Below are 19,280 nucleotides of genomic sequence, written 5' to 3'. Positions count from 1 at the left end.
TTCTTATCCTATAAGGTGTCCCTTTTTCTAGAATAATCCAGAAAGATTAGATCAGAACAGTGCCACCAATTTTTACCTATAACAATCCTCACACAGGTTCTGCTCCCCAGTTTTCCTCTACTGGCTACCCTTTACCCTCCTGTACTTCCATCTGCATCTGGGATCTCCACTATCTTCCTTCCAATTCTTGCTAAAGTATAAATGTTTGCACTCAGTCCCCCTCTCCAACAAAAGGACAAGATGACAGGCACAGGAATTAGCACCCCTTCCCCTTGTCTCAATTCAGTTGACTTAACCTTTTCCCCAAGAACTGGCCTCCCTCCTAAGCGCAAATCATCTACTGGAAGTCAGTCTGGAAAAACTATAAAGTGTTTGAAGACATGTTGGTCAGCCTGAGGGAGTTCACAGCAATCCAGAGAGCTGACAGTCACTGGCACTTGGCCTCCTGCAGACAGATGTCCTAGCAGCCAGCCACCATCCAAATAGAGGGTCCCAGAAGCTGGACCCCAAGAAGGACACCAATGAGGAAGAAACATGAATAAGGAAGTTTCAAGTCTAGATTCCTCAACAGGCTCTTACAACACTACGTTGGGGCAAGTTTTCTTTTTCTTTTCTTTTCTTTTTTTTTTAATACACCGTCTTAATCTTTGCTTTGGCAGGCAGACCTGGTTTTTATGTTGATGCACAGACCACCTTACAGTGAGCTCTCCCATTTCAGCTGGTATCATCAGCACTGCTCGTTTTTTTCACAGTAAACCTTTAATGCCAGAGCAACTTCCCATCATGCACTGCTGTCACCCAACCATCTTCCTGGTTCTGGAAATCTGTCCCGTGCTTTCCAAGGCCTTCCATAGCCAAGCTTGATTCCATCTCCTCTCAACTCTGAAAGTTGCTCCATTATTAATCCCCTTTCTAGAAATTTTGTATTTTGATTGCTTTAGAGGCATCTTCTTTGATGTCTACATATGTTCATAGAAAGAAGCAACCCTTTTTCATGCCATGTATTACCCCCACATTTCAAGCTCTGTCCCCCCTCTTTATTCACTACTGGGTTACTTACTATTCACTCTTGCTTTCTACCCTCCTCCAGTAGGAAGTCTCCTGAGGGTCACCAACCGCCACCTCCTCATGTTCCTGGGCCTTTTGAGCCACAGGTATTTGTCTTATTTCAGTGTCTATGACTCAGGTTCTTGGTGTCAGGAAGTACCAAGGGGATTTGGGCTGTTTATAGACCAGTCAGAAAACCAGGCTTACGGGTCCATGGCCTGAATGGGCTTCCCCCCCTTATTGACTCTGAATGCACTTGGACACACTCCCAACAAAGATCTCTACAGTGGAGCCAAAAATTACTAGGTTCTTTATGTGATATATGAATATGATATTGTACATCAAATATCATATGTATCATAAATGATATAATGTGACCCATGTGATATGAATATCACACTGCTGTCATCTCTTCTCTCACAAAGAAGGAAAAGATTCAGGGATCTCAGACTCCTGCTGATGCTAGGAGGGGCAGAAAAGCAGATCTGACTGCTGCTCTACCTTGCTGTCTTCTTCTTGCACCCACCTTCGGTAGGCCTCCCTCTGCCCCTGCCCTTTCTGGATCATTGCACGATTCCAGTCAAAGATTCTTTCCCCCATCATTCTATGAAGACTTAAAGCCGGAGAAATACAGATCCTTAGAAATGACGATTAGCATCATCCAAAGCTTAGAGAAACTCCATGGAAAATGGCCCCATTTCTGAAACGGCTGCTTCTTGGACTGACCTCATATTGCAGCAAGACTCAGACATGAGGTCATTGCTCTGGTGCTAACATACACTGCGTCATCCACTCTCACCCACTGGTTCCCAGACGCCTGGGAGAGGTGACCGGATAGCCCGGAGGGATAGGACGGGTGGAAACTTCCAAAGACATTTAAAATATTTTTCCAGCTAGTGTGTATTGCCCCCCACTCCCCACAGTGCACTTTGTGCGGTTGCCTTAAGACAGCAGATCATAAGGGGGTGGGGGAGTTAGAGACCCACTGAGCAACAGAAAGCAAATAAGGCACAAACCAACTCAGAGGCCACCAGACCAGGAAAGGTGGCTGTGTAGGTACTAAGACCTCAGCTTTTGAAGGGGACTTTATATCAACAAACTCTTTCTCAAAACTTAAGTCTTTAATAGTCCCAGCCCCTTTGGCCACTAAGAGTCAATACTACATCCAGAGCCTGCCCACTGTCTGGACAGGCCTGGCCATGAGGATACCCCTGCATAGATGAGCACACATTGGCTTCAACTCCCTAATCTTAGTACTGTGATTTCGGGCCACAGAACAACTCTAAAGCAATTAGAAGTAGTACTGCTATATCACCTGGTGAAGAGTTAAGGCTGAGATTTTCAGAGCTCTGTGTACAGTTTATATCAAATGAAATTCACATTGAACTGATGGGCACTTGGTGCTGGGGAGCCTCATAGTAGATAAACCCTTTCTTTCTTAAGCTCTCCTTTTCCAAAGCTTTTTGGATGTTGTTGTTCTCCAGGCTATACCAGGAGAAAGCTTCCTGTAGATCCTATCACCCTGGTGGCATGGGCTACTCTCCTTGTTCAGCAAATAAGTGTGCAGGAAGCAGCCTGTAAGGCAGGGTCAGGGGGCATCCGAGTGGCCCCAGGATAAGAGGAAGTTACTATGTCAGTTTTCAAAACTTAAATCCCAAACGCACAAACTCAGTTTCCTGCAGGAACTTTAAATCATTTCTTAGGAAAACGCCAGCCAGACCTTCCCTTTCTACATAATTATGAGCAGAAGTAACTTCTAGAATGAGGCTTTCATAGGACCAGAGTAACTAGCCTCTGTTGACCCCCAACCCCATGTCACAGCACCCTACTTTTTCTGCATTGCCTATTTTGCTTCCCTTGATAACTCAGGATGGAGTCTGAGCCTTGAAGGGTCTGTAGGAGCCCAAATGACCTTGAGGGGTTGCAGCCCCAAGGGTACCACTCCTAGGCCTCTGCCCAGGTGACTAATACAAATGACAGTGACCCCTTTTCCTGACCTGTGGGGAACCCAGCCAGCCCCACAGAGCTTTCTCCAAGACCTGGGTCCTGGGCACTTACTTTCCCTGAGGTAACTGAGGTGTGACAACAGCACTTCCGTGTTGTAGAGCGAGGTGGCTCGGAGGAAGTCCTCCTTGTTCATTTTACACAGTTCCTTGCCATCCATGTTCTGGAAAAAGGAGGTGTCAATCTCCATCAAGCCGTACTCCTTTATCGCCCACTCTAGCCACTGCCGCACGTGCTCCTGCGTCCACAGCGTGGGGTCTGTAGAGGAGAGGAGAGGTCAGCAAGGAAGGCCGCTCACACAGTCTAGAAGTCCCCCTTTCTCTCTCTTCCCTCTCCTCCTCCCTTCTCTTCCTATCTCTGTCTCCCTCCTTCTCTCTTCTTTCTTTCTTCCCTCTTTTTCAATCTTCCTCTCTTTCTTCCCTCATTTCTCTCCGTCTCTGGCTTTCTCCCTTTCTTTTCTCTTTCCCTTCCTCTCTCCATCTCTTTCTATCTTTCTCTCTCCCTCTCTCTCCCCTTTCCCTCTCTCTCTTCTGTCCATCTTTTTCTTTGCTCCCTACCCCCTCCCCTATGTCTTTCTCTGCTTTCTTCCCTCTTTTGCCTTCTCCCCTCTTTCTCTCCCCTTTCCTCTCTCCATTTCTCTCCCTCCTGTCCCCTTTCCTTCCCCCTTCCTCTCTCTTTCCCTTTGCTAGTTCCCTTTTAGATGACCCCCCTCAGAGCAGCTCATCTGACCCCATGGCAGCTGGTGCTGCCTGAACCACTTAGCTCTCTGGGAAGGCTCTTAGCTGCCCCCTGACAGGATGCCCCTTAAAGATCTTGGAGGGCAATTGAGACCTTTCCCTGAGAAAAGTGGCATCAAAATGAAAATAGACACAATTGCATGGATCCAGGGACCACTGTCTCTGGAAAGGGGGACCATCTGTGTTTTTAAGAACATTAATGATTTCAAGAAAGAGCACCAATCCCTCAGATGTCTATAGAAAAGAAATATCTGTGCATGAACTTTTATAGCAATCCCATCTGCATGGTTGGAAGACCCAGTGGTGTTTGACATGAATCCAATCTGGGTTTTTCCCTTTTGGGGACAGCCATGTTGAAATGTCTACCAGATCATTCCCCAAACATCTTTAGGATATTTAAATACTCAAAGATTAGAAATCTTTTAGCAGGAAACTTTTAGCCGTGAGTGAATTTGAGCAATGTAAGGACAATGGCCATGCCACCATGGGACCCTCACAAGTCCTCAGCCAGGTGTGTGGGGTGCAATTTCAGGTTCTGTACTAAGTAGGACCCTTATTCCTTATCCCTTGTTACATCTGGAACCCATGTCTTCACTTGTCAACCAATTGTTATTGGGTCCAACAAATACCTTAGATTATGCTCATCATAGAAGACAACTATGTGGCTCTTAGTCTGCTTCCACCCAATACCTATCATAAAATAGTAGCAAAGCAATAACTAAGCAGTGGATTTCATGGTGGTAGTTCAAGGGTCCTGGGTGGCAGAGAAGAATGTGAATGTGGAGAGTCCTAGTAGGCTTCCTGGAGGAGGAGAGACTTGAATTTTATTACAAGGCAGTGGGTCACCCCTGACTTTTACATGACCTGTTTTATTTAGCATGCTTATTTGGCAGGAATATCTGTGCTCCCTAGCAATCAATTCACACACTCATTCTACAGAGACTGTGAAGGCTCTTGGCAAAGATGGGAACAGGGTTTGATGCTTAGGAGAGCACTAGGGAAGAAGGCAAGGTTCTATTGCCTCACCAGAGGGCATTGCTCAGAGCTTTTAGGGGGATTTCTGCTGGCTGTGTGCCTTTGGCAGGGTTCTCCATCTCGCCTTTTTATATGAAAGCATCTGGGTGTCAGGGCTGGGTATGGCTTTCAATGTGCCCAGCACCACACATGCATGGGAGCAGTGCAGTGTGTGTGCTGGACGACCTCTTTAAGAGGAGAATTTGGGGATGCAAGTCACAGGCTGCTGCTGCACGTCATACCAACAATCCACGACCCTGTTACCAGTGGTATCACAGCTGGGGGATGCATCAGCTCCTCCATTCATCCCACTTTTACTCATCAAGGAAACCTGGCAAAATTGGTTCTCCCCATTCTACAGATGGAAAGTGGAGTCGTAGATGTTCAAGTCTCTTGCACAAAGACCCACAGCTGGTAAGAATCTGTTTTGGGGTTTCACCTGAAGTCTTCCCAAAGCCCCCTCCCCTCTTGCCTCCTCACCATCCTCAATTACTCACCTGTAAGTTACAAAGCCCTTGTGCCAAAAAGCAGAGCTCCTCTAAAGCTTCATTGTACAAGTGTGCATTTGTCTCTTTCAGATAAATTTCTTGCTTTTTTTACTTTTACTCTCCAGCAGCAATTAGGCACGGACCATTGGTAAATGGAAATACGTTTGCACCATTTCAGAATTCTAAAGAAAAATGTCCTGGAGGGAGTTGGATTATGTAGCATATTATTTCATCCTTCACTTCTCCTAATTCCTCACTTTTAGTATCCAAGGCCTCAAATTCAATTTTATACCCTATATTTTATTTATTTTATTATTTCCTCCCTTGCTTTGGGCTCTATCACAATATTATTTCTCTCCCTCTACAGCACAATGAATTATAAATCTTCCACTCTGGATCATGCTAAACTCTTCCAAATGTATTTCCTGGATGATTTAGTCCTAGTTTCTTCCCATCTGAACATGGAGCTAGTGATTAACTAGGGCGCTCATTTATACTTGTCTTAAAATCCCGTCATAAATTCAATTGGTTGTTCCACTAATGTTTTATTGCTTTGATTTGTGGACCTGCCCAAATGAGACTTTCCCTTATGTCCAGAGGCTGACCAGGAGGAAGCCAAAATGTCTGAGGATAATTCTTAAAGATCTAGCCAGTGGCCAAATAATGAAGCAAATCCATAGCTCATGAATTCCTTAGGCGAAGTGCTTTGAAAATGTTTGATATGAATTGACACTATTTTCATCATTCCTACTACAGTTCACTTGCCCCACTGAAGTCCAACATTTTGCTATTCCCTTTGAAAGCATGTCAATATCAGTTAAGAGTGAGAGGGTCAACCCACCATTCTGGCCATTTGTGTCCTCTTTCCATAAGCCCGCCCAAAATCACTACCAGAATGAGATGGTGCCAACAAATTGGTTCAGAGACAATGTGATCCCCTAAGGCTTTAGTCCCCCAAGATTCTCTTCTTGTGCTAGACTGAAGCAAGAGAGCTTGATACCCAGTGAGCAAGGAAGGCTCTGCCTTGCCTGGGGAAGCGTTGAGAGTCCCCACCATGTCAGTTTTTAACAACATAGTCGCATTGTCTGTGAGTAGGGAGAAGATGCACCTGGGCTAATGATCACCAGCTGATCCCCTGAAGGAGGCAGGAGACCAAACATTAAATGACATAAGATAAAGCAAATTTATCTTATGCCTGGCAGCTGGAAAGCACTCCAGAAATGAAACTCTTCTTCCTCTTCTATTGTTAGTGGAAGAAGGAACTTGAACAGTTTGTAAATATTGTAAGGTACAGAACAATTCCCACAACCCCCTCCTCTCCTGCCTCACTCTTCCCTACTTTCCACCTTCATCTCCCCTGGAGTTTAGTCCAGAACACATGGATGGGCTGTGGTCCCAGGATATGGTGAGGTACAGCTTTCCTTGGAAGGACGGTCCCCTCTCAAAATCGTGCCTTTAGACCAACACATTTTTCTGGACTACCTCAGAGAGTCGTCTGATCCTCTGTCCTGAGACACAACTGCCTTTTCACTTTTACAAATGGAGGGAGTTAGTCTCTTTGGTGGAGCTATTTTGGTAAGGTTAGTTTTGGTCCCTCCCTGTAATTCACTCTGTTTAAGATCTGGACATTCTTGCTCCTACTACCTGGCACCCGTTCTACACGTGGCAGTTTTCAAACTCCCTTTGTGTCCGGGTGGCAGGGCTTGCTAGTGAGTGCAAGCCCAGGCAGCGTGTCCGGCCAGTGGACTGAAGAATTGAACAATGGTTTTATTTTCTGTAACCAACAGCACCAATACCTCGGAAAAAGAGACTATTTTTACATAATGACATAACTTGTGGCACACGTGTGAAGGCACTCCGTTTGTTAAATATAGTTATTTCTATTTTAAAACTGAAAGAGCTGGCTGTAATTTTGGAAAGGTGGAACCCAGCAGATGCCAGGAAGTACATGCCTGAAGGGAGGGGGGGCATCAGTAGCCACCCTCCTCCTTAAAGACAGGGATGGCTAGGTCTGGGAGTTCATCGACTCCTTTTGCGATGAGGTAGCCTTGCCTCTGAGCCTCAGCAGGTCTCATCCTAGGGTACCAGGCCACTGGTGTAGAGTATGTGATGTGCCCTGTTTGAGAGTGGGGCTTCTGAAACCAGCACTTCGGTGTTCTGCTGAAAATGGGGACCCTGTCTTGGATGGCAGCTAGGGAGTCAGGGAAGATGAACAGCTTTCCTAATTTTGCATTTCCATGGAGACTAGGGTACCAGGTAAGGTTTCAATGCCCTGTGGAGCAGGCCTACCCTTCCACTACAGCCCCCAAGGAATGGTAAAGTGAATGCTGGCCAGGCAGCCTGGTTCCCAAGGTACCTGCGGGCACAATGACTCTCCTCTCGTTGGTGGTCATGTTGGGAGGAGGGGGGCCGTTCTTCTCGTCCATGTAGCTGTTGTAGTTCATAGGGTTGGACTCGCCTCCTCCTACAAGCTTGCTACATTTGCTAACGCTGCAGTCCACCGGAGACTCCCTAGAGTGAGAGGAGACAAAGCCCAGAGGAAGTCATTCCTGATGGGGGCAGCTTGCCCCAGCCTCAGAAGGGCAGGCCAATCACTCAGATACCCGTGGAGCCACGTCCCGTCCACCTGAGTGTAATGATGATGATGAAGACGATGAAGCTCTACTTCCCTCCTCCACAGTGCCACCAGAGCTTTCTGCAAACCCCAGACCAATCCTGTAATTAGGGTACTTAAAAATGTTTGGCAGCTCCTTAGTGAACGGCCCTCCCAACCTCACTGCAGTTTGCAGTTTTATCCTAATTGCCAGGCAGCTCTTGCTCTTTCTAGTCCCTGCTCCCGGACACTCCTTCTCTGCAGTCCCATAGCACTCTGTGTCTGTGCTGGGTATGGGACTTTTCACACCATGCGATTCTTCACTTGATATCAACTCTCCTCCTGCCATATTGTTTTTTGAGGTGGTGTCATTACATTCTTTATTTAATCTCCAGTAGCCTACATAGTGCTTTACATGGGAGGCGAGTGATAAATGTTTTCTTGGTGAGCTATTTCTTTTACATATATTTTGTTTTAATGCATTTGTCACACACTGTTATATTTGAATTTCCTAATAACCCTCCAAGATAGGTACAGAAAGGTTACTATCTCCTTCTTATGGTTAAGGAAATGGAGAGGTGGGGATGAATGGCCCAGAGTCACAAAGGTAGATGCAGGCTAGGGATGTTGCTCAGTGGTAGAGTGCTGGCCTAGTGTGCATAAAGGACTGGGTTCGATCCTCAGTACTTAAAAAAAAGGGTGGGGGACGTAGGCTGGGGGATGTGTGCTGAGGGTATGGCTCAGTGGTCGAGTGCTTGGCTAGCATGCACAAGTCCCTGGGTTCAATACCCAGCAACACACACACACACACACACACACACACACACACACACACACGATGCAGGTCTCATATTCAGTGTTAAACTTCTTTATCAAAACCCATGTGCAAAAGAACTGATTGCTATTGTGAAAGGAGAAATAGAATCGAGGAACTACAACCTGATAGAGGTTGTGGCCCCGATAGAGTGTTGCAGCCCTGATCATTAAGTTCATAGAGGATGCAATCTGAAAATGCACAAGAGAGAAAGCAAAACACCTAACATGGTCACAAAGGACACAACCCAATTAACACCTGGTCTTTTGCAGCATAGAGCAACCGTCTGGAGAGCTGGGCTGACACACCCACTGTGGCCACTTGGTGCCACAGAGCAGGCAGGAGGAACACTCCATATAGCTCTCAGTCCATTATCATGAACCTCCCAGTGTGTCTGGGGAGGGGCCACCTTGCCATGTCCAGTTCCCACTTAGATCCTCTGGCAGCAGGACCAGAGGAGACCCCTGAAAGGCCAAGCAGGGGCTGCAGCCGAGGTTACACCAAGCAGCAAGCATCCGCTCTGGCAGCCTGGGAGACAGCCAGTACTCTGAGAGCTCCAAACCAGACCTTCAGACCAAGGAGGTCAGATAAGGTTCAGATTACAGCTTTCCAACTTCACGCTGCTAACCTCTCCGGACATTCCAAAGGCCTAGCCACTGCCCTCTGTCACTCTGCTGTGGGCAGGAAGGGACCACTGAGAGGGTTTAAGGAGCAGGGCTGTGCCAGACAGGGACCCACCCATCCACACAGCAGGGAGAGCTGTTACCAGCCCAGGAAGAAGGGGAACAGCCCAGGGCTTCCCAAGACTTGGGCAGGGCGGGGGAGGCCTGAGCACATTCAATAAAGAAAATTAAATGAATTTGTTTCTTAATCTGAAAGGAAAAAAATATTGAAGATCACTTATCATAGCTGGGAGATAAATGCTCCACTGAGATATTAGAAGTCAGACGGTAATTTTTTCCTGATGTCTTACAGAGGGAACATGGGCTGAAAATGAAAATAAGATGTATAACTTACACATGTTAGAATTTAAGGTTTTACTATTCGCCTACTGTTTTTCCAGGCAGAGAACCAAGAACCAGCCGTCAGAGTCCCAGATCGTTGAAGGTTTAATGTCCCCATGGCAGTCGGAGGGGAGGCAGTAGCACATCAGGGCTTTTCACCAGCGCTTGGCCCTCTGGCTTCTGCTGTTGAAGGACTTGGCCTGAGATGAAGCAGTCCCAGTCAACCCTGGTGCCGCGTCTGAGCTGAGCTGGCCCGAGCATGCAGCCCCTCCACCCTCCCCATGGCTAACCACATGTGCGCATGCACCCACGCACACACACAAGGAGACACTCCAACACATACAGATTCTACCACACACACACATAAACACACATCGCACATACTCAGTGCAAACATGCACACACTGTACCCCATGTGCACACACACTCCACCACATGACATACATACACAATGCAAACATGCACTCATATGCTTACACACTCCACCACATAGACACACAATCACATATATATGCACACATTCTACATCACACACTCCACCACACCTATACACATACACTACATACAATGCAAACATGCACACACTCTACCATGTATGTGTGTACATGCACATACACAATACATATATACCCACAAAACAAACACATACACTCCACCACACATGACACACACAACACACAAACAGTGCAAATATGTATATACTTACCACATATGTATGCATATACATATCCCATTATGATACACATACACAATGCAAACATGCATTCATGTGCCTACACTCCATCACACACACAAACACACATATGCACATATATACTCTACCATACAACACATACATACACGTGCATATGTGCATACATGTACACACTCTGAAAAACATGCACACATACATTCACACATACACATAAAGGCACACACCCACTCTCTCATGATACAAACACACACACAATACTATCTTCATGCATAGAATACAGAAGACACCTGTGCACACACCCATCATCTACCACACATAACATACATAATACATACACACATACTTACACATGTACACAAGTGACACAAAAGATATGCATGCATGAGTGCATACACTCACACACACTTAGACACACTACACACACTCACACCACACAATCTGGTAACTTTTCCCAGATCCTTGACAGATGTGAAACAGTTCAAGTGCCAGAGAAATGTGGAGGATTAAGTTGGCCTGAAACCAAGAGAGCAAGGTTTTCATTGGCTGGGGGATCTCTGTGGGAGAGGGTGGGGTTGACAGGACACACACTTCCCCTGGAAGGTGCCCAGAGCCAGACTCTGTGGGCAGGGAATGGTGGAAGGGGAGGTGCCTATTCCATAGGCTTCTCCCTTTATGAATACAGGGAGATAATTTTTGAAAACTTCTTTCCCACATCAGCCAGATCTCTAGGGATTTCAAAATTAAAAACTGAGCCCTAGCCATGTAGAGAAAATCAAAACTTCAAGAACCACTAAAAAAAAAAAAAAGTGGTTGTTGATGGTTTATGGCCATGCACAGTGGGTATGGGTGGAAGGGTTGGTCCCTGGTGCAAGGACTAGAGGAAAATAAGTATAAAAAGTTGAGACATTTGGTAAAGACTGCCTAATTCAGGACCTTGGAAGGAGAAGAGTCACAAGCATCACTGGGGAAGTGGGTGAGAGCAGGAGTGGGGTCCTCTTTCTTGGGCAGCCATTAGATGTCTGGCAAGTGGAAATTCCTTTTTCACTAGCCCACAGAAGTTCTGACCCAGCTTTCCTCCTCTCTCCCTCCTCCTGCCCTGGGCACACCTGTTTCTCAGCCAGGCAAATGATCTGTCTTGCAGGGGCAACTTCTGGAACAAGGCCCTGTCCTTGGTCCCAGTTCTCTGGGCCAGGTCCTGCAAAGGGCATCCTTATGGAGAAGCCCTGACACCCACCAACCCTTGACCATTGCCCTTGCCCGGCTGGCCCTCCTCCAACTGCTCAGGGCAAGAAAGAAGGAAAGCCATACCTCTCCCGCTCGCCTGCCAGACTTCCCTCCATTCTCTGTGCCTCCGCCAGACAGTGTGGCCATGGGGCTCAACAGCTACTGCTAAGGGTGGGTACAGGTGAAGCCCAGCATAAAGACTGCTCTTTAATGAGGCAGCTGGCGCCTGTGAAGAGGGCTCAATGAAAACAAGAGAGAGGGAAGGAGGGGGAGCATGGACGGGGGAAGAGGCTTTGCCATTCAGCCTGCCTGCATTGCTGCTAATTTGTATTGAGAACTACACTTGCAGCTAGCAAGGGGTTGGGGCCCACAAGCAGCTGACAGCAGTAGGACAGGTGACAAGAGGGATAGGGGCTGCCACAATAGAGCAGGGAGGACATAGTGCTTCTGAGAATGTAGCCCAGAGTCTCTCCGTCACAGGGCAGCCAGAAGCTGTAGCTTAGCAGGCCATAGTTAAACTGACCAGGGTTCTGTAGCCTCTGCCTTTTGTCACCACCATGGGACATAAGCTCTTTACTCCTCTACTTTTATTTTTGTGTGTTCAGTGAACATTGCCTTTAACAGATTGTTAAAGATTATCAAAAGTGCCTTGCAAACTGTTAAGCTTTAAGACAAGGAGTAAAATCTTGGGAGTTTGGATGAAAGGAGATTTCAAAGACTTGTCCCCGAAGTTACCACTTTAGACTGCACAAAATTCTTTTTTAACTTCCCATTCAAAACGACTGAACTCAAGTTATATCATCAAGGTCCAAAAATCTGTAGCTGAACCAGACTGTGAAGGGACTCATCCCCACACACTGCAGAGGCTGGTAACATTTCCAGAATCCTGAGGATGAATTCCCATTCAGGTTATGTGTAGCAGGGTTCAGAACATGGGAATGTGAGTCTCAGGGTGTTCAGTGCATCCTGATACTGTTGGCCAGTCCAGGAAGTATCAGGACAGGTTAACAGTCAGCTCAGGTCCTGAATGCCAGACTCCTAAGGCAAGTGCTTCTCTTTTATAAAACATAATTCTTTCTTTCATGGGATGTTTTCCTCAATCCCCGTGAGACAGGATACAGCTGATTTATTTGCATACCACAACTTGGCTCAAGTTGCTGAAATCTATATCCAACATAGTACCTGTGGACCAGGCTGTTTGAGGGTAACCCAGCCTACCAGATTCAACCACAACAGGAAGATAGAGAGAGAGAGAGAGAGAGAGAGAGAGAGAGAGAGAGAGAGAGAGAGAGACTTCCCATGGGATGGACAACCCAGACCCGCTCTGAGCTCCTCAGACCTCAGGCTCTCTGCTTGACTCTTTGCCCCTGGTCCAGATGGCTTGCTGCTGGGATCAAAAGCAAGAGGGCATTGCAGCATCAGGCATATGGACTACCTCCTTCCTAAGAGAGACACAAATATCCATGGGGCCTCCAAGAAACATGAAGGAGTAACTCAGAAATCCATGTTTATCAAAGATCATGGAGGGAATGCACTGTGAATCACAGGACAGTCCAAAACATTCTGACCCAACACTGTCCAATCAGAGCAGATTGTGAGTCACACATATGAGCCACACAGACCACTTTAAACTTTGTAATAGCCACATTCTTAGAATTAAAAAAATACAAGTGAAATGAATTTTAACAATACATTAACTCAACATAGTCGAATGATTATTTCAGCATAATTAATAATTCACATGATATTTTACATTTTTTTCTTCATATTAAGTTTCCTAACCCCAGTATGTAATTTACATGTAGAGAACATCTCAATTTTGGATTATCCACATTTCCAGTGCTCGGTTGCAGAATAGGGCTAGTGAGTATTTTATTGGACAGCAGAGGTCCACTCATGAGCCATGAGATCCAAGTTGTGTACTTTGCTTTGGTTTTTTCATATGAAGTGAGGAACCATTACAACAACCTCACCTATTTTTTGTATTATGTAAATAAGTCCACTGAAAACAGTGAAATCAGAACCATTATCAGTAATTTTCAGAGAATAGGGTCAGCACAGCTTTTGGGATTAAAGGTGTAAATAGTCTGGTATCTATTGCTTCATGTCATTAATTTTTGCATAATTAAGTAATAGGCTCTGACATGGCTCCCCCTTTTCTTTCTAAAAATCCTTTCTCCCTGTTCCCACTGTATGACTCACATGTGAGTGCTTAACTATTTATGAGGTGCTGGCCACTGCTGTGCCTTATTTTTATTTTTTTAAAAAAGACATCCTGAGGATGCATTTTTTTTTAAAGAGAGAGAAGAGAGAGAGAGAGAGAGAGAGAGAGAGAGAATTTTGATATTTATTTTTTAGTTTTCGGCAGACACAACATCTTTGTTGGTATGTGGTGCTGAGGATCGAACTCAGAGCCCCGCGCATGCCAGGAGAGAGAGCGCTACCACTTGAGCCACATCCCCAGCCCCCTGCTGTGCCTTATTGACTCAGAGTTCACTGGATCACCTTTGTGTTCCCAGGGTGGGGTGAGAGAATACTTCCAAAACTACTTGGTCTCCTGCTGATGTTCTGCATCAGAACAGGTAAATCTTAAGCAGAGGCTACTTTGGGCAACCAAAGCCAGGTAAATATCCAGATGGTTCATGGAGCTATTTGTACAGCTCTCCTCCTGCTGGCTTCTGGTGACCAGAGTCAGGTACCAGCTGGCAAATGGGTTCTAAACATCCATTTCCTTGGGGGGACCCTCTTTGCCCGGGATTAGTATTCTTGAGTACTTGAGGTTTCTCTAGTAGCAGGGGAGGAAGCAGTGGACTCATAAATATAGCCTTTGAGCACCAACCCAGAACCAACATGAGAGGGGTTAAGTCAGTGCAGCTGGGTCTCTGCCCTGGCTTACTTACTAATTGTAGGTTGAGTATCCCTATTTCAAAAATCCAAAATCTTAAATGTTCCAGATCCCAAACTTTCTGAGCACCAACAATGATGCCAAAAGTGGAAAATTCCATACCTGACCTCATATGACAGATCACAGTCAAAATACAAATGCACTAAAAAAATTGCAGAAAATTACTTTCAGGCTATGTGTATAAGGTGTATATGAAATAGAAATATGTTTAGACTTGGTACCCATCCCAGCATATTTATCTCTCTCTCTCTCTCTCTCTCTCTCTCTCTCTATATATATATATATATATATATATATATATACACACACACACACTATATATATATATATATATATATATATATACAAAATCTGAAATTTGAAACACTTTTGGTCCCAGACATTTCTGATAATGGAGACTCAACCTGTACCTGCATGACCTTAAATAAATGACTTCACTTTTGAGTCTGCTTAGCCCTGCATTCATTTAGTAATGTATTTAAACAACTATTAATGTCCATCATGTGTCAGACATTGTTCAGTGAACAAAAGCCCTGCAAACATCTTAGTGAGGGAGGTGACAAGAACTAAGAACTATTCAAGCAGGTTAAAAGGTGATGATAGAGTGCTACTTTAGATCCGGTGGTCAGGGAAGGCCTCTGAAGAGGTGGCATCCAGAAAGTCCTGAAACTTACAAGGAATCCTACAACTAAATGGAATAGGAATGTTCCAGAAAGAAGCAATCTGCAGACAGAGACTCTGAGGAAAGAGTGTGCCTGGGGGTCAAAGAGCAGCTAGAGTCTGTGTGGCTGGTGTGGAGGGAGGAATGAGCTAGAGAGGGGCTGGAGAACATGTGGGAGGGATGGTTGGGCCATGCTAAGGATTTGGGTTTTGTCATAAGCCATTAAAAGGTTTTGAGTAAGAGGGTTAAATATTTTGAAAGGATGACTGGCTGTTTGCTGTCTGGAGAATTGACTTCAGGAGGGCAAGAAGAAGAAAGGCCAGGATGCTCTAGCAGCAGCTCAGGAAAGGCACTGCTGGCTTGGATAGGGGATGGTGGGGGTGGGTGGTGGTCAGATTCAGGTGCAGCAGACCAAAGAATCTACGGTGGTGGGATCTGGATTTTCAACAAGCTTCAGAAGCTTCATGTGGTCAGAACAGTTTGAGAGGCATTGCTCAGATCAGGTCTCCTCACTAGCAGGTGTTGGCAGAAATGAGACCTTGGTATAAAAACAGGTTATACAGGCAGAGAGGGAGGGGCACAAAGATGCCCAAGGGACCAGAAAGCCTGGGATATGTGTTAGGTTTGCCTCCTCTTGATCCTTAAACAAGGCACTCCCTCAGAGTCCAAAGTGCCTTTCTTTATAATAATGAGGTTAGAATATCTACCTCCTAGGAGTATGTGGGGGGGGGGAAGCATGGGGGTATGTGTGATAAGAGAATATGAGAAAATGCTTTATCAGCTATGCCCTGTGACTGTTAGGAAGTATAGCATGGCAATTTTTCTCTCTGCCAAGAGAAATGCATTTGAGGTGCTCCTGTCCCACAATCTCTGAGATTTTATAAAATCCTAGAATCTGGGAAGGGGGCTGGGATCCTAGTCACTGGTTTTGGTTAGTGGTTTGAAATGTGGGAGGGCTAGGAGTTCAGGTCTGAGACAGGAGTTCTCCCTCCTTTTCCCTCCCGTCTCTCTTCTTTCCCTGGATCTGTTTCCTCCATGACTCATCTACTTGCACTGTTAAAGCTCCTTAGAGATGATGCCCAAACCTACATTCCTGCTCCCAAATATTATTAGAACTTTGATTTCCAAAGCCTAGTAGACATTGCTCACAATGAATCTCTAAGGGAATGTTGACATTCTTCCCTGAAGCATTTCTTCTCCCTGCCTTCCTATGTCTTCTAACAACATCATCCTTCTTCAAAACATCCAGGCTCCAGCTATATCTGATCTTCCCTCTCACCTACTTCAATATTTATCTACATAAGCCCTCTTAATCATCTCTTTGATATATCACTTATGTATCTATTCTTTTTGATTTCTTTAATTATTAGCATCACTCTAGTTCAGAACTTTATTATTTCCTATCTGAGACATATCAGTAACTTTCTCACTTATCTGACTGTCTTGTCCCCATTCATGGTGCACCATGATTGTCAGTGTACTAGTCTCTAATGATGTTCAGTGTCACTTCTGTGCTTAAAGTCAGTCTCTGCCCATAAAATGAATGGCCTATTTTCTTAGCTTGCCAGTTGGGACCATTTCTTGCTTTTTATTTTTATCTCCATGTGCTTTAGCCCAAGCATGTTTGCCAGGAATTGTAAGATAATGAGCGAGACTAATGTTTTCTCTCTTTTAAGCCTTTGAGCATAATGGTCGCTATCACTATTGAGCATTTTCTGAGTCCTTGACACTGTCCTGGGTCCTTTCCCTGCAGTACCAGAGTTAACAAGCCTATGAATAAAGTCTATGAAGATTTCTAAACACTGTTTTAGAAATGAGAAAGCTAGTACTCAGAGGGATTTAGAGCATTTGCCCCAAATGGGGAGGCAGATTGTGAAACTCAGGCTACCTATCTAGAGGCTGGGTTCTTTCCTTGCTTCTCTGATTTTTCTCTCCCTGGACTCTCCTCTCTTCATTTCTACAAAGTTTCAGCCGCCCTGGATATTTTTACTAGCGTCCTTCATAACACACTGTCCAACTGCAGCACTTCACTCCTGGCACAGAGAGCCCTCTTGCAAGCATTGCCTGTTCGCCAGTTCTCCCCCTTACTAGAATGCTCTGGTCGTCTTTGCTCGGGTGAGACTCACCCAGAGATGTTAAGTATCTTCAACAGGACAGGGGGGAGGATCTTATTACTAAGTTTTTCCCAAAGGGGGCCAGACCTGTTCTTGGCCTGCCACAAAATTGATATTCCATAAGTATCTGCACAGGGTCCTGGGACCTCACTCTAAACTAGCCTCTATGGGATGCATCTGGACCCAGAGGTTCAGGTGGGTTTCCTGACCCTACCTCACCTCCAGCCTCCAGTTCTGCAGCCTATCTTGCCTTAGCTCTCTATGACTGACCCAAGCTCCCTGGCCAAACACCAGAGCCTCATCTGCTGCAAATGCCCTAGGTGCCAGCAGCTGCGTAGTGAAGATCTGCATGCCTAGGTCACCTGAGGCGGGAGGGTCCCGGAGCTTCCCCCAGCTCCAGGCAGGTCTGGAGGACTTACCTGGATCCATTCATGTGGTCATACTCCCGCTTGACGTTGACCCTCACAGGCTGGTTGATCCATTCCTGTTGTGGTGGGAGAGGGTTGATTTTGTGGGGCTGCCCGTAGTCAGGACTCCCCGAAGCGGTCATGTCGGCCTTGGGGAGATGGGCCGCCGCTCCGTATGCTGAGTCAAAGAGGGACTGGTCGTCGCTCACCACCGACAGAGCCTCCTGTAAGGCCAGAGAAGAGACAAAGCCCAGTGTCACTCTTCACCTAGGAGAGTGGCATTCTCATTTTGAGCTGGCAGGGTGGCCCAGGGCTGCCTGGGAGACCTTGCCCGGAAGTCCCCACGGTGCCATGGCTGATGGACTCGCACTCCCAGGGGCACGTTTACCGATATGCAAACTTGAGTTCTCTGTTGGTTATTCTGGAGTTTGGGCAGTGAAGGAGGAATGGAACATAGAAGTGGGCTCCTTTGTTGGGGCTCTAGGATGGGAACCCCAGAAAGGAGAGAAGGGTTGTGGGAAGACAAACAGTGGTTACACCACATGAATGTAGGGTTGGGGTGGGGCTTGACCACTGGGTCCTTTCAGACCTAAGCACTAGTGTAGAGTAGTCAAACTATGAGGGGGAAATGAGAATGAGAATTTATTTTACAGCTGAGGTTAGTGAGACCCACTGAAAGAGGTCATCTGGCTCAAGGTCATACAAGGAAAGAGTGGCACTAAGGACGGTGGCTGGGTCAGTTTTAGTTTCCTTATCTGTAAATAGGAGTAAGAATAGTTTTTTCACAGAGTTTTGGTGTGTTTGGGGTGGGGTGCAGTTCAAGGAGGAGATCTGGAATAGCTTAGACTAAATGTTCAGCAGTTTGCTGAGAGCTCTGCAGCATGTGCTGGTACATCCTAATTTAATTTTTGATGATTCAGCCTAGCAAAGAAGATGGGAGTAAGCATAGATACATGGAGGGGACAGTCAGGGCTGCAATTTCCCTGTAGCTATAGCCTACCCACCCATACTCTTCCTGAAACAGGTTTGGCTTTTAGAGGTCATGGATTGAGGGAGAAAGCCTTGCATTTTCTAGAGATTTCCACGAACCGAAAAATGAGGACAGGAGTCTCTCATTATTCTAAGTCATATTAGACCACAGGGATTCTGGGGTACAGTATTTCCCATAGTTATATAATTACATCAAATTGAGTTCACCATCTTTCAGAAAACATGGTTTTATAATCTATACAATCTATATGTGTATACTATATGATTATGGAGAAGATTTTAAAATAATCCATGAAAAATATTTATAACAATCTTTGGCACATAATAAGTGAAAAAAAATGTCAGCAATGATAACTATTAGTGTTCAAAGATTCCCTTAGGCTATTCATTACGTGCTGAATTGTGCTCCTAAAAACTTGTTAGGTTGCAGTCCTAATCCCTAGTGCCTCAGATTGAGTCTGTATTTAGGATAAGACCTTTAAAAAGGTGATCAGGTTGAAATGAAGCCATTAGGTGGACCCTATTCCAACCTGATTAGTGTCATTATAAAAGGAGGTCTGGACACACAAAGGAACATCAGGGAT

The 19,280-nt window shown here is 45.7% G+C and overlaps 1 protein-coding gene across 2 annotated transcripts in view; it reads right to left on the bottom strand.

The window, feature by feature from the left end:
• Fli1 (Fli-1 proto-oncogene, ETS transcription factor) overlaps nucleotides 1-19,280 on the bottom strand; it is a 126,648-nt gene that overhangs the window by 35,397 nt on the left and 71,971 nt on the right. For both annotated transcript variants that reach the window (XM_077797791.1, XM_026392402.2), the window contains exons 2-4: nucleotides 17,719-17,930; nucleotides 7,647-7,801; nucleotides 3,106-3,309 (exon numbers count right to left, since the gene is read on the bottom strand). In XM_077797791.1, coding sequence (XP_077653917.1) covers nucleotides 3,106-3,309; nucleotides 7,647-7,801; nucleotides 17,719-17,849 — 490 coding nt within the window. In that variant the 5' untranslated portion in view covers nucleotides 17,850-17,930. The remainder of the gene's footprint in view (nucleotides 1-3,105; nucleotides 3,310-7,646; nucleotides 7,802-17,718; nucleotides 17,931-19,280) is intronic.

The sequence above is a fragment of the Urocitellus parryii genome, chromosome 4 (genome assembly GCF_045843805.1).
Source record: "Urocitellus parryii isolate mUroPar1 chromosome 4, mUroPar1.hap1, whole genome shotgun sequence".
In the NCBI taxonomy this organism is placed as follows: domain Eukaryota; kingdom Metazoa; phylum Chordata; class Mammalia; order Rodentia; family Sciuridae; genus Urocitellus; species Urocitellus parryii.
The sequence above is the reverse complement of the archived record's forward strand: the minus strand, read 5'-3'. Positions and strand labels throughout refer to the sequence as shown.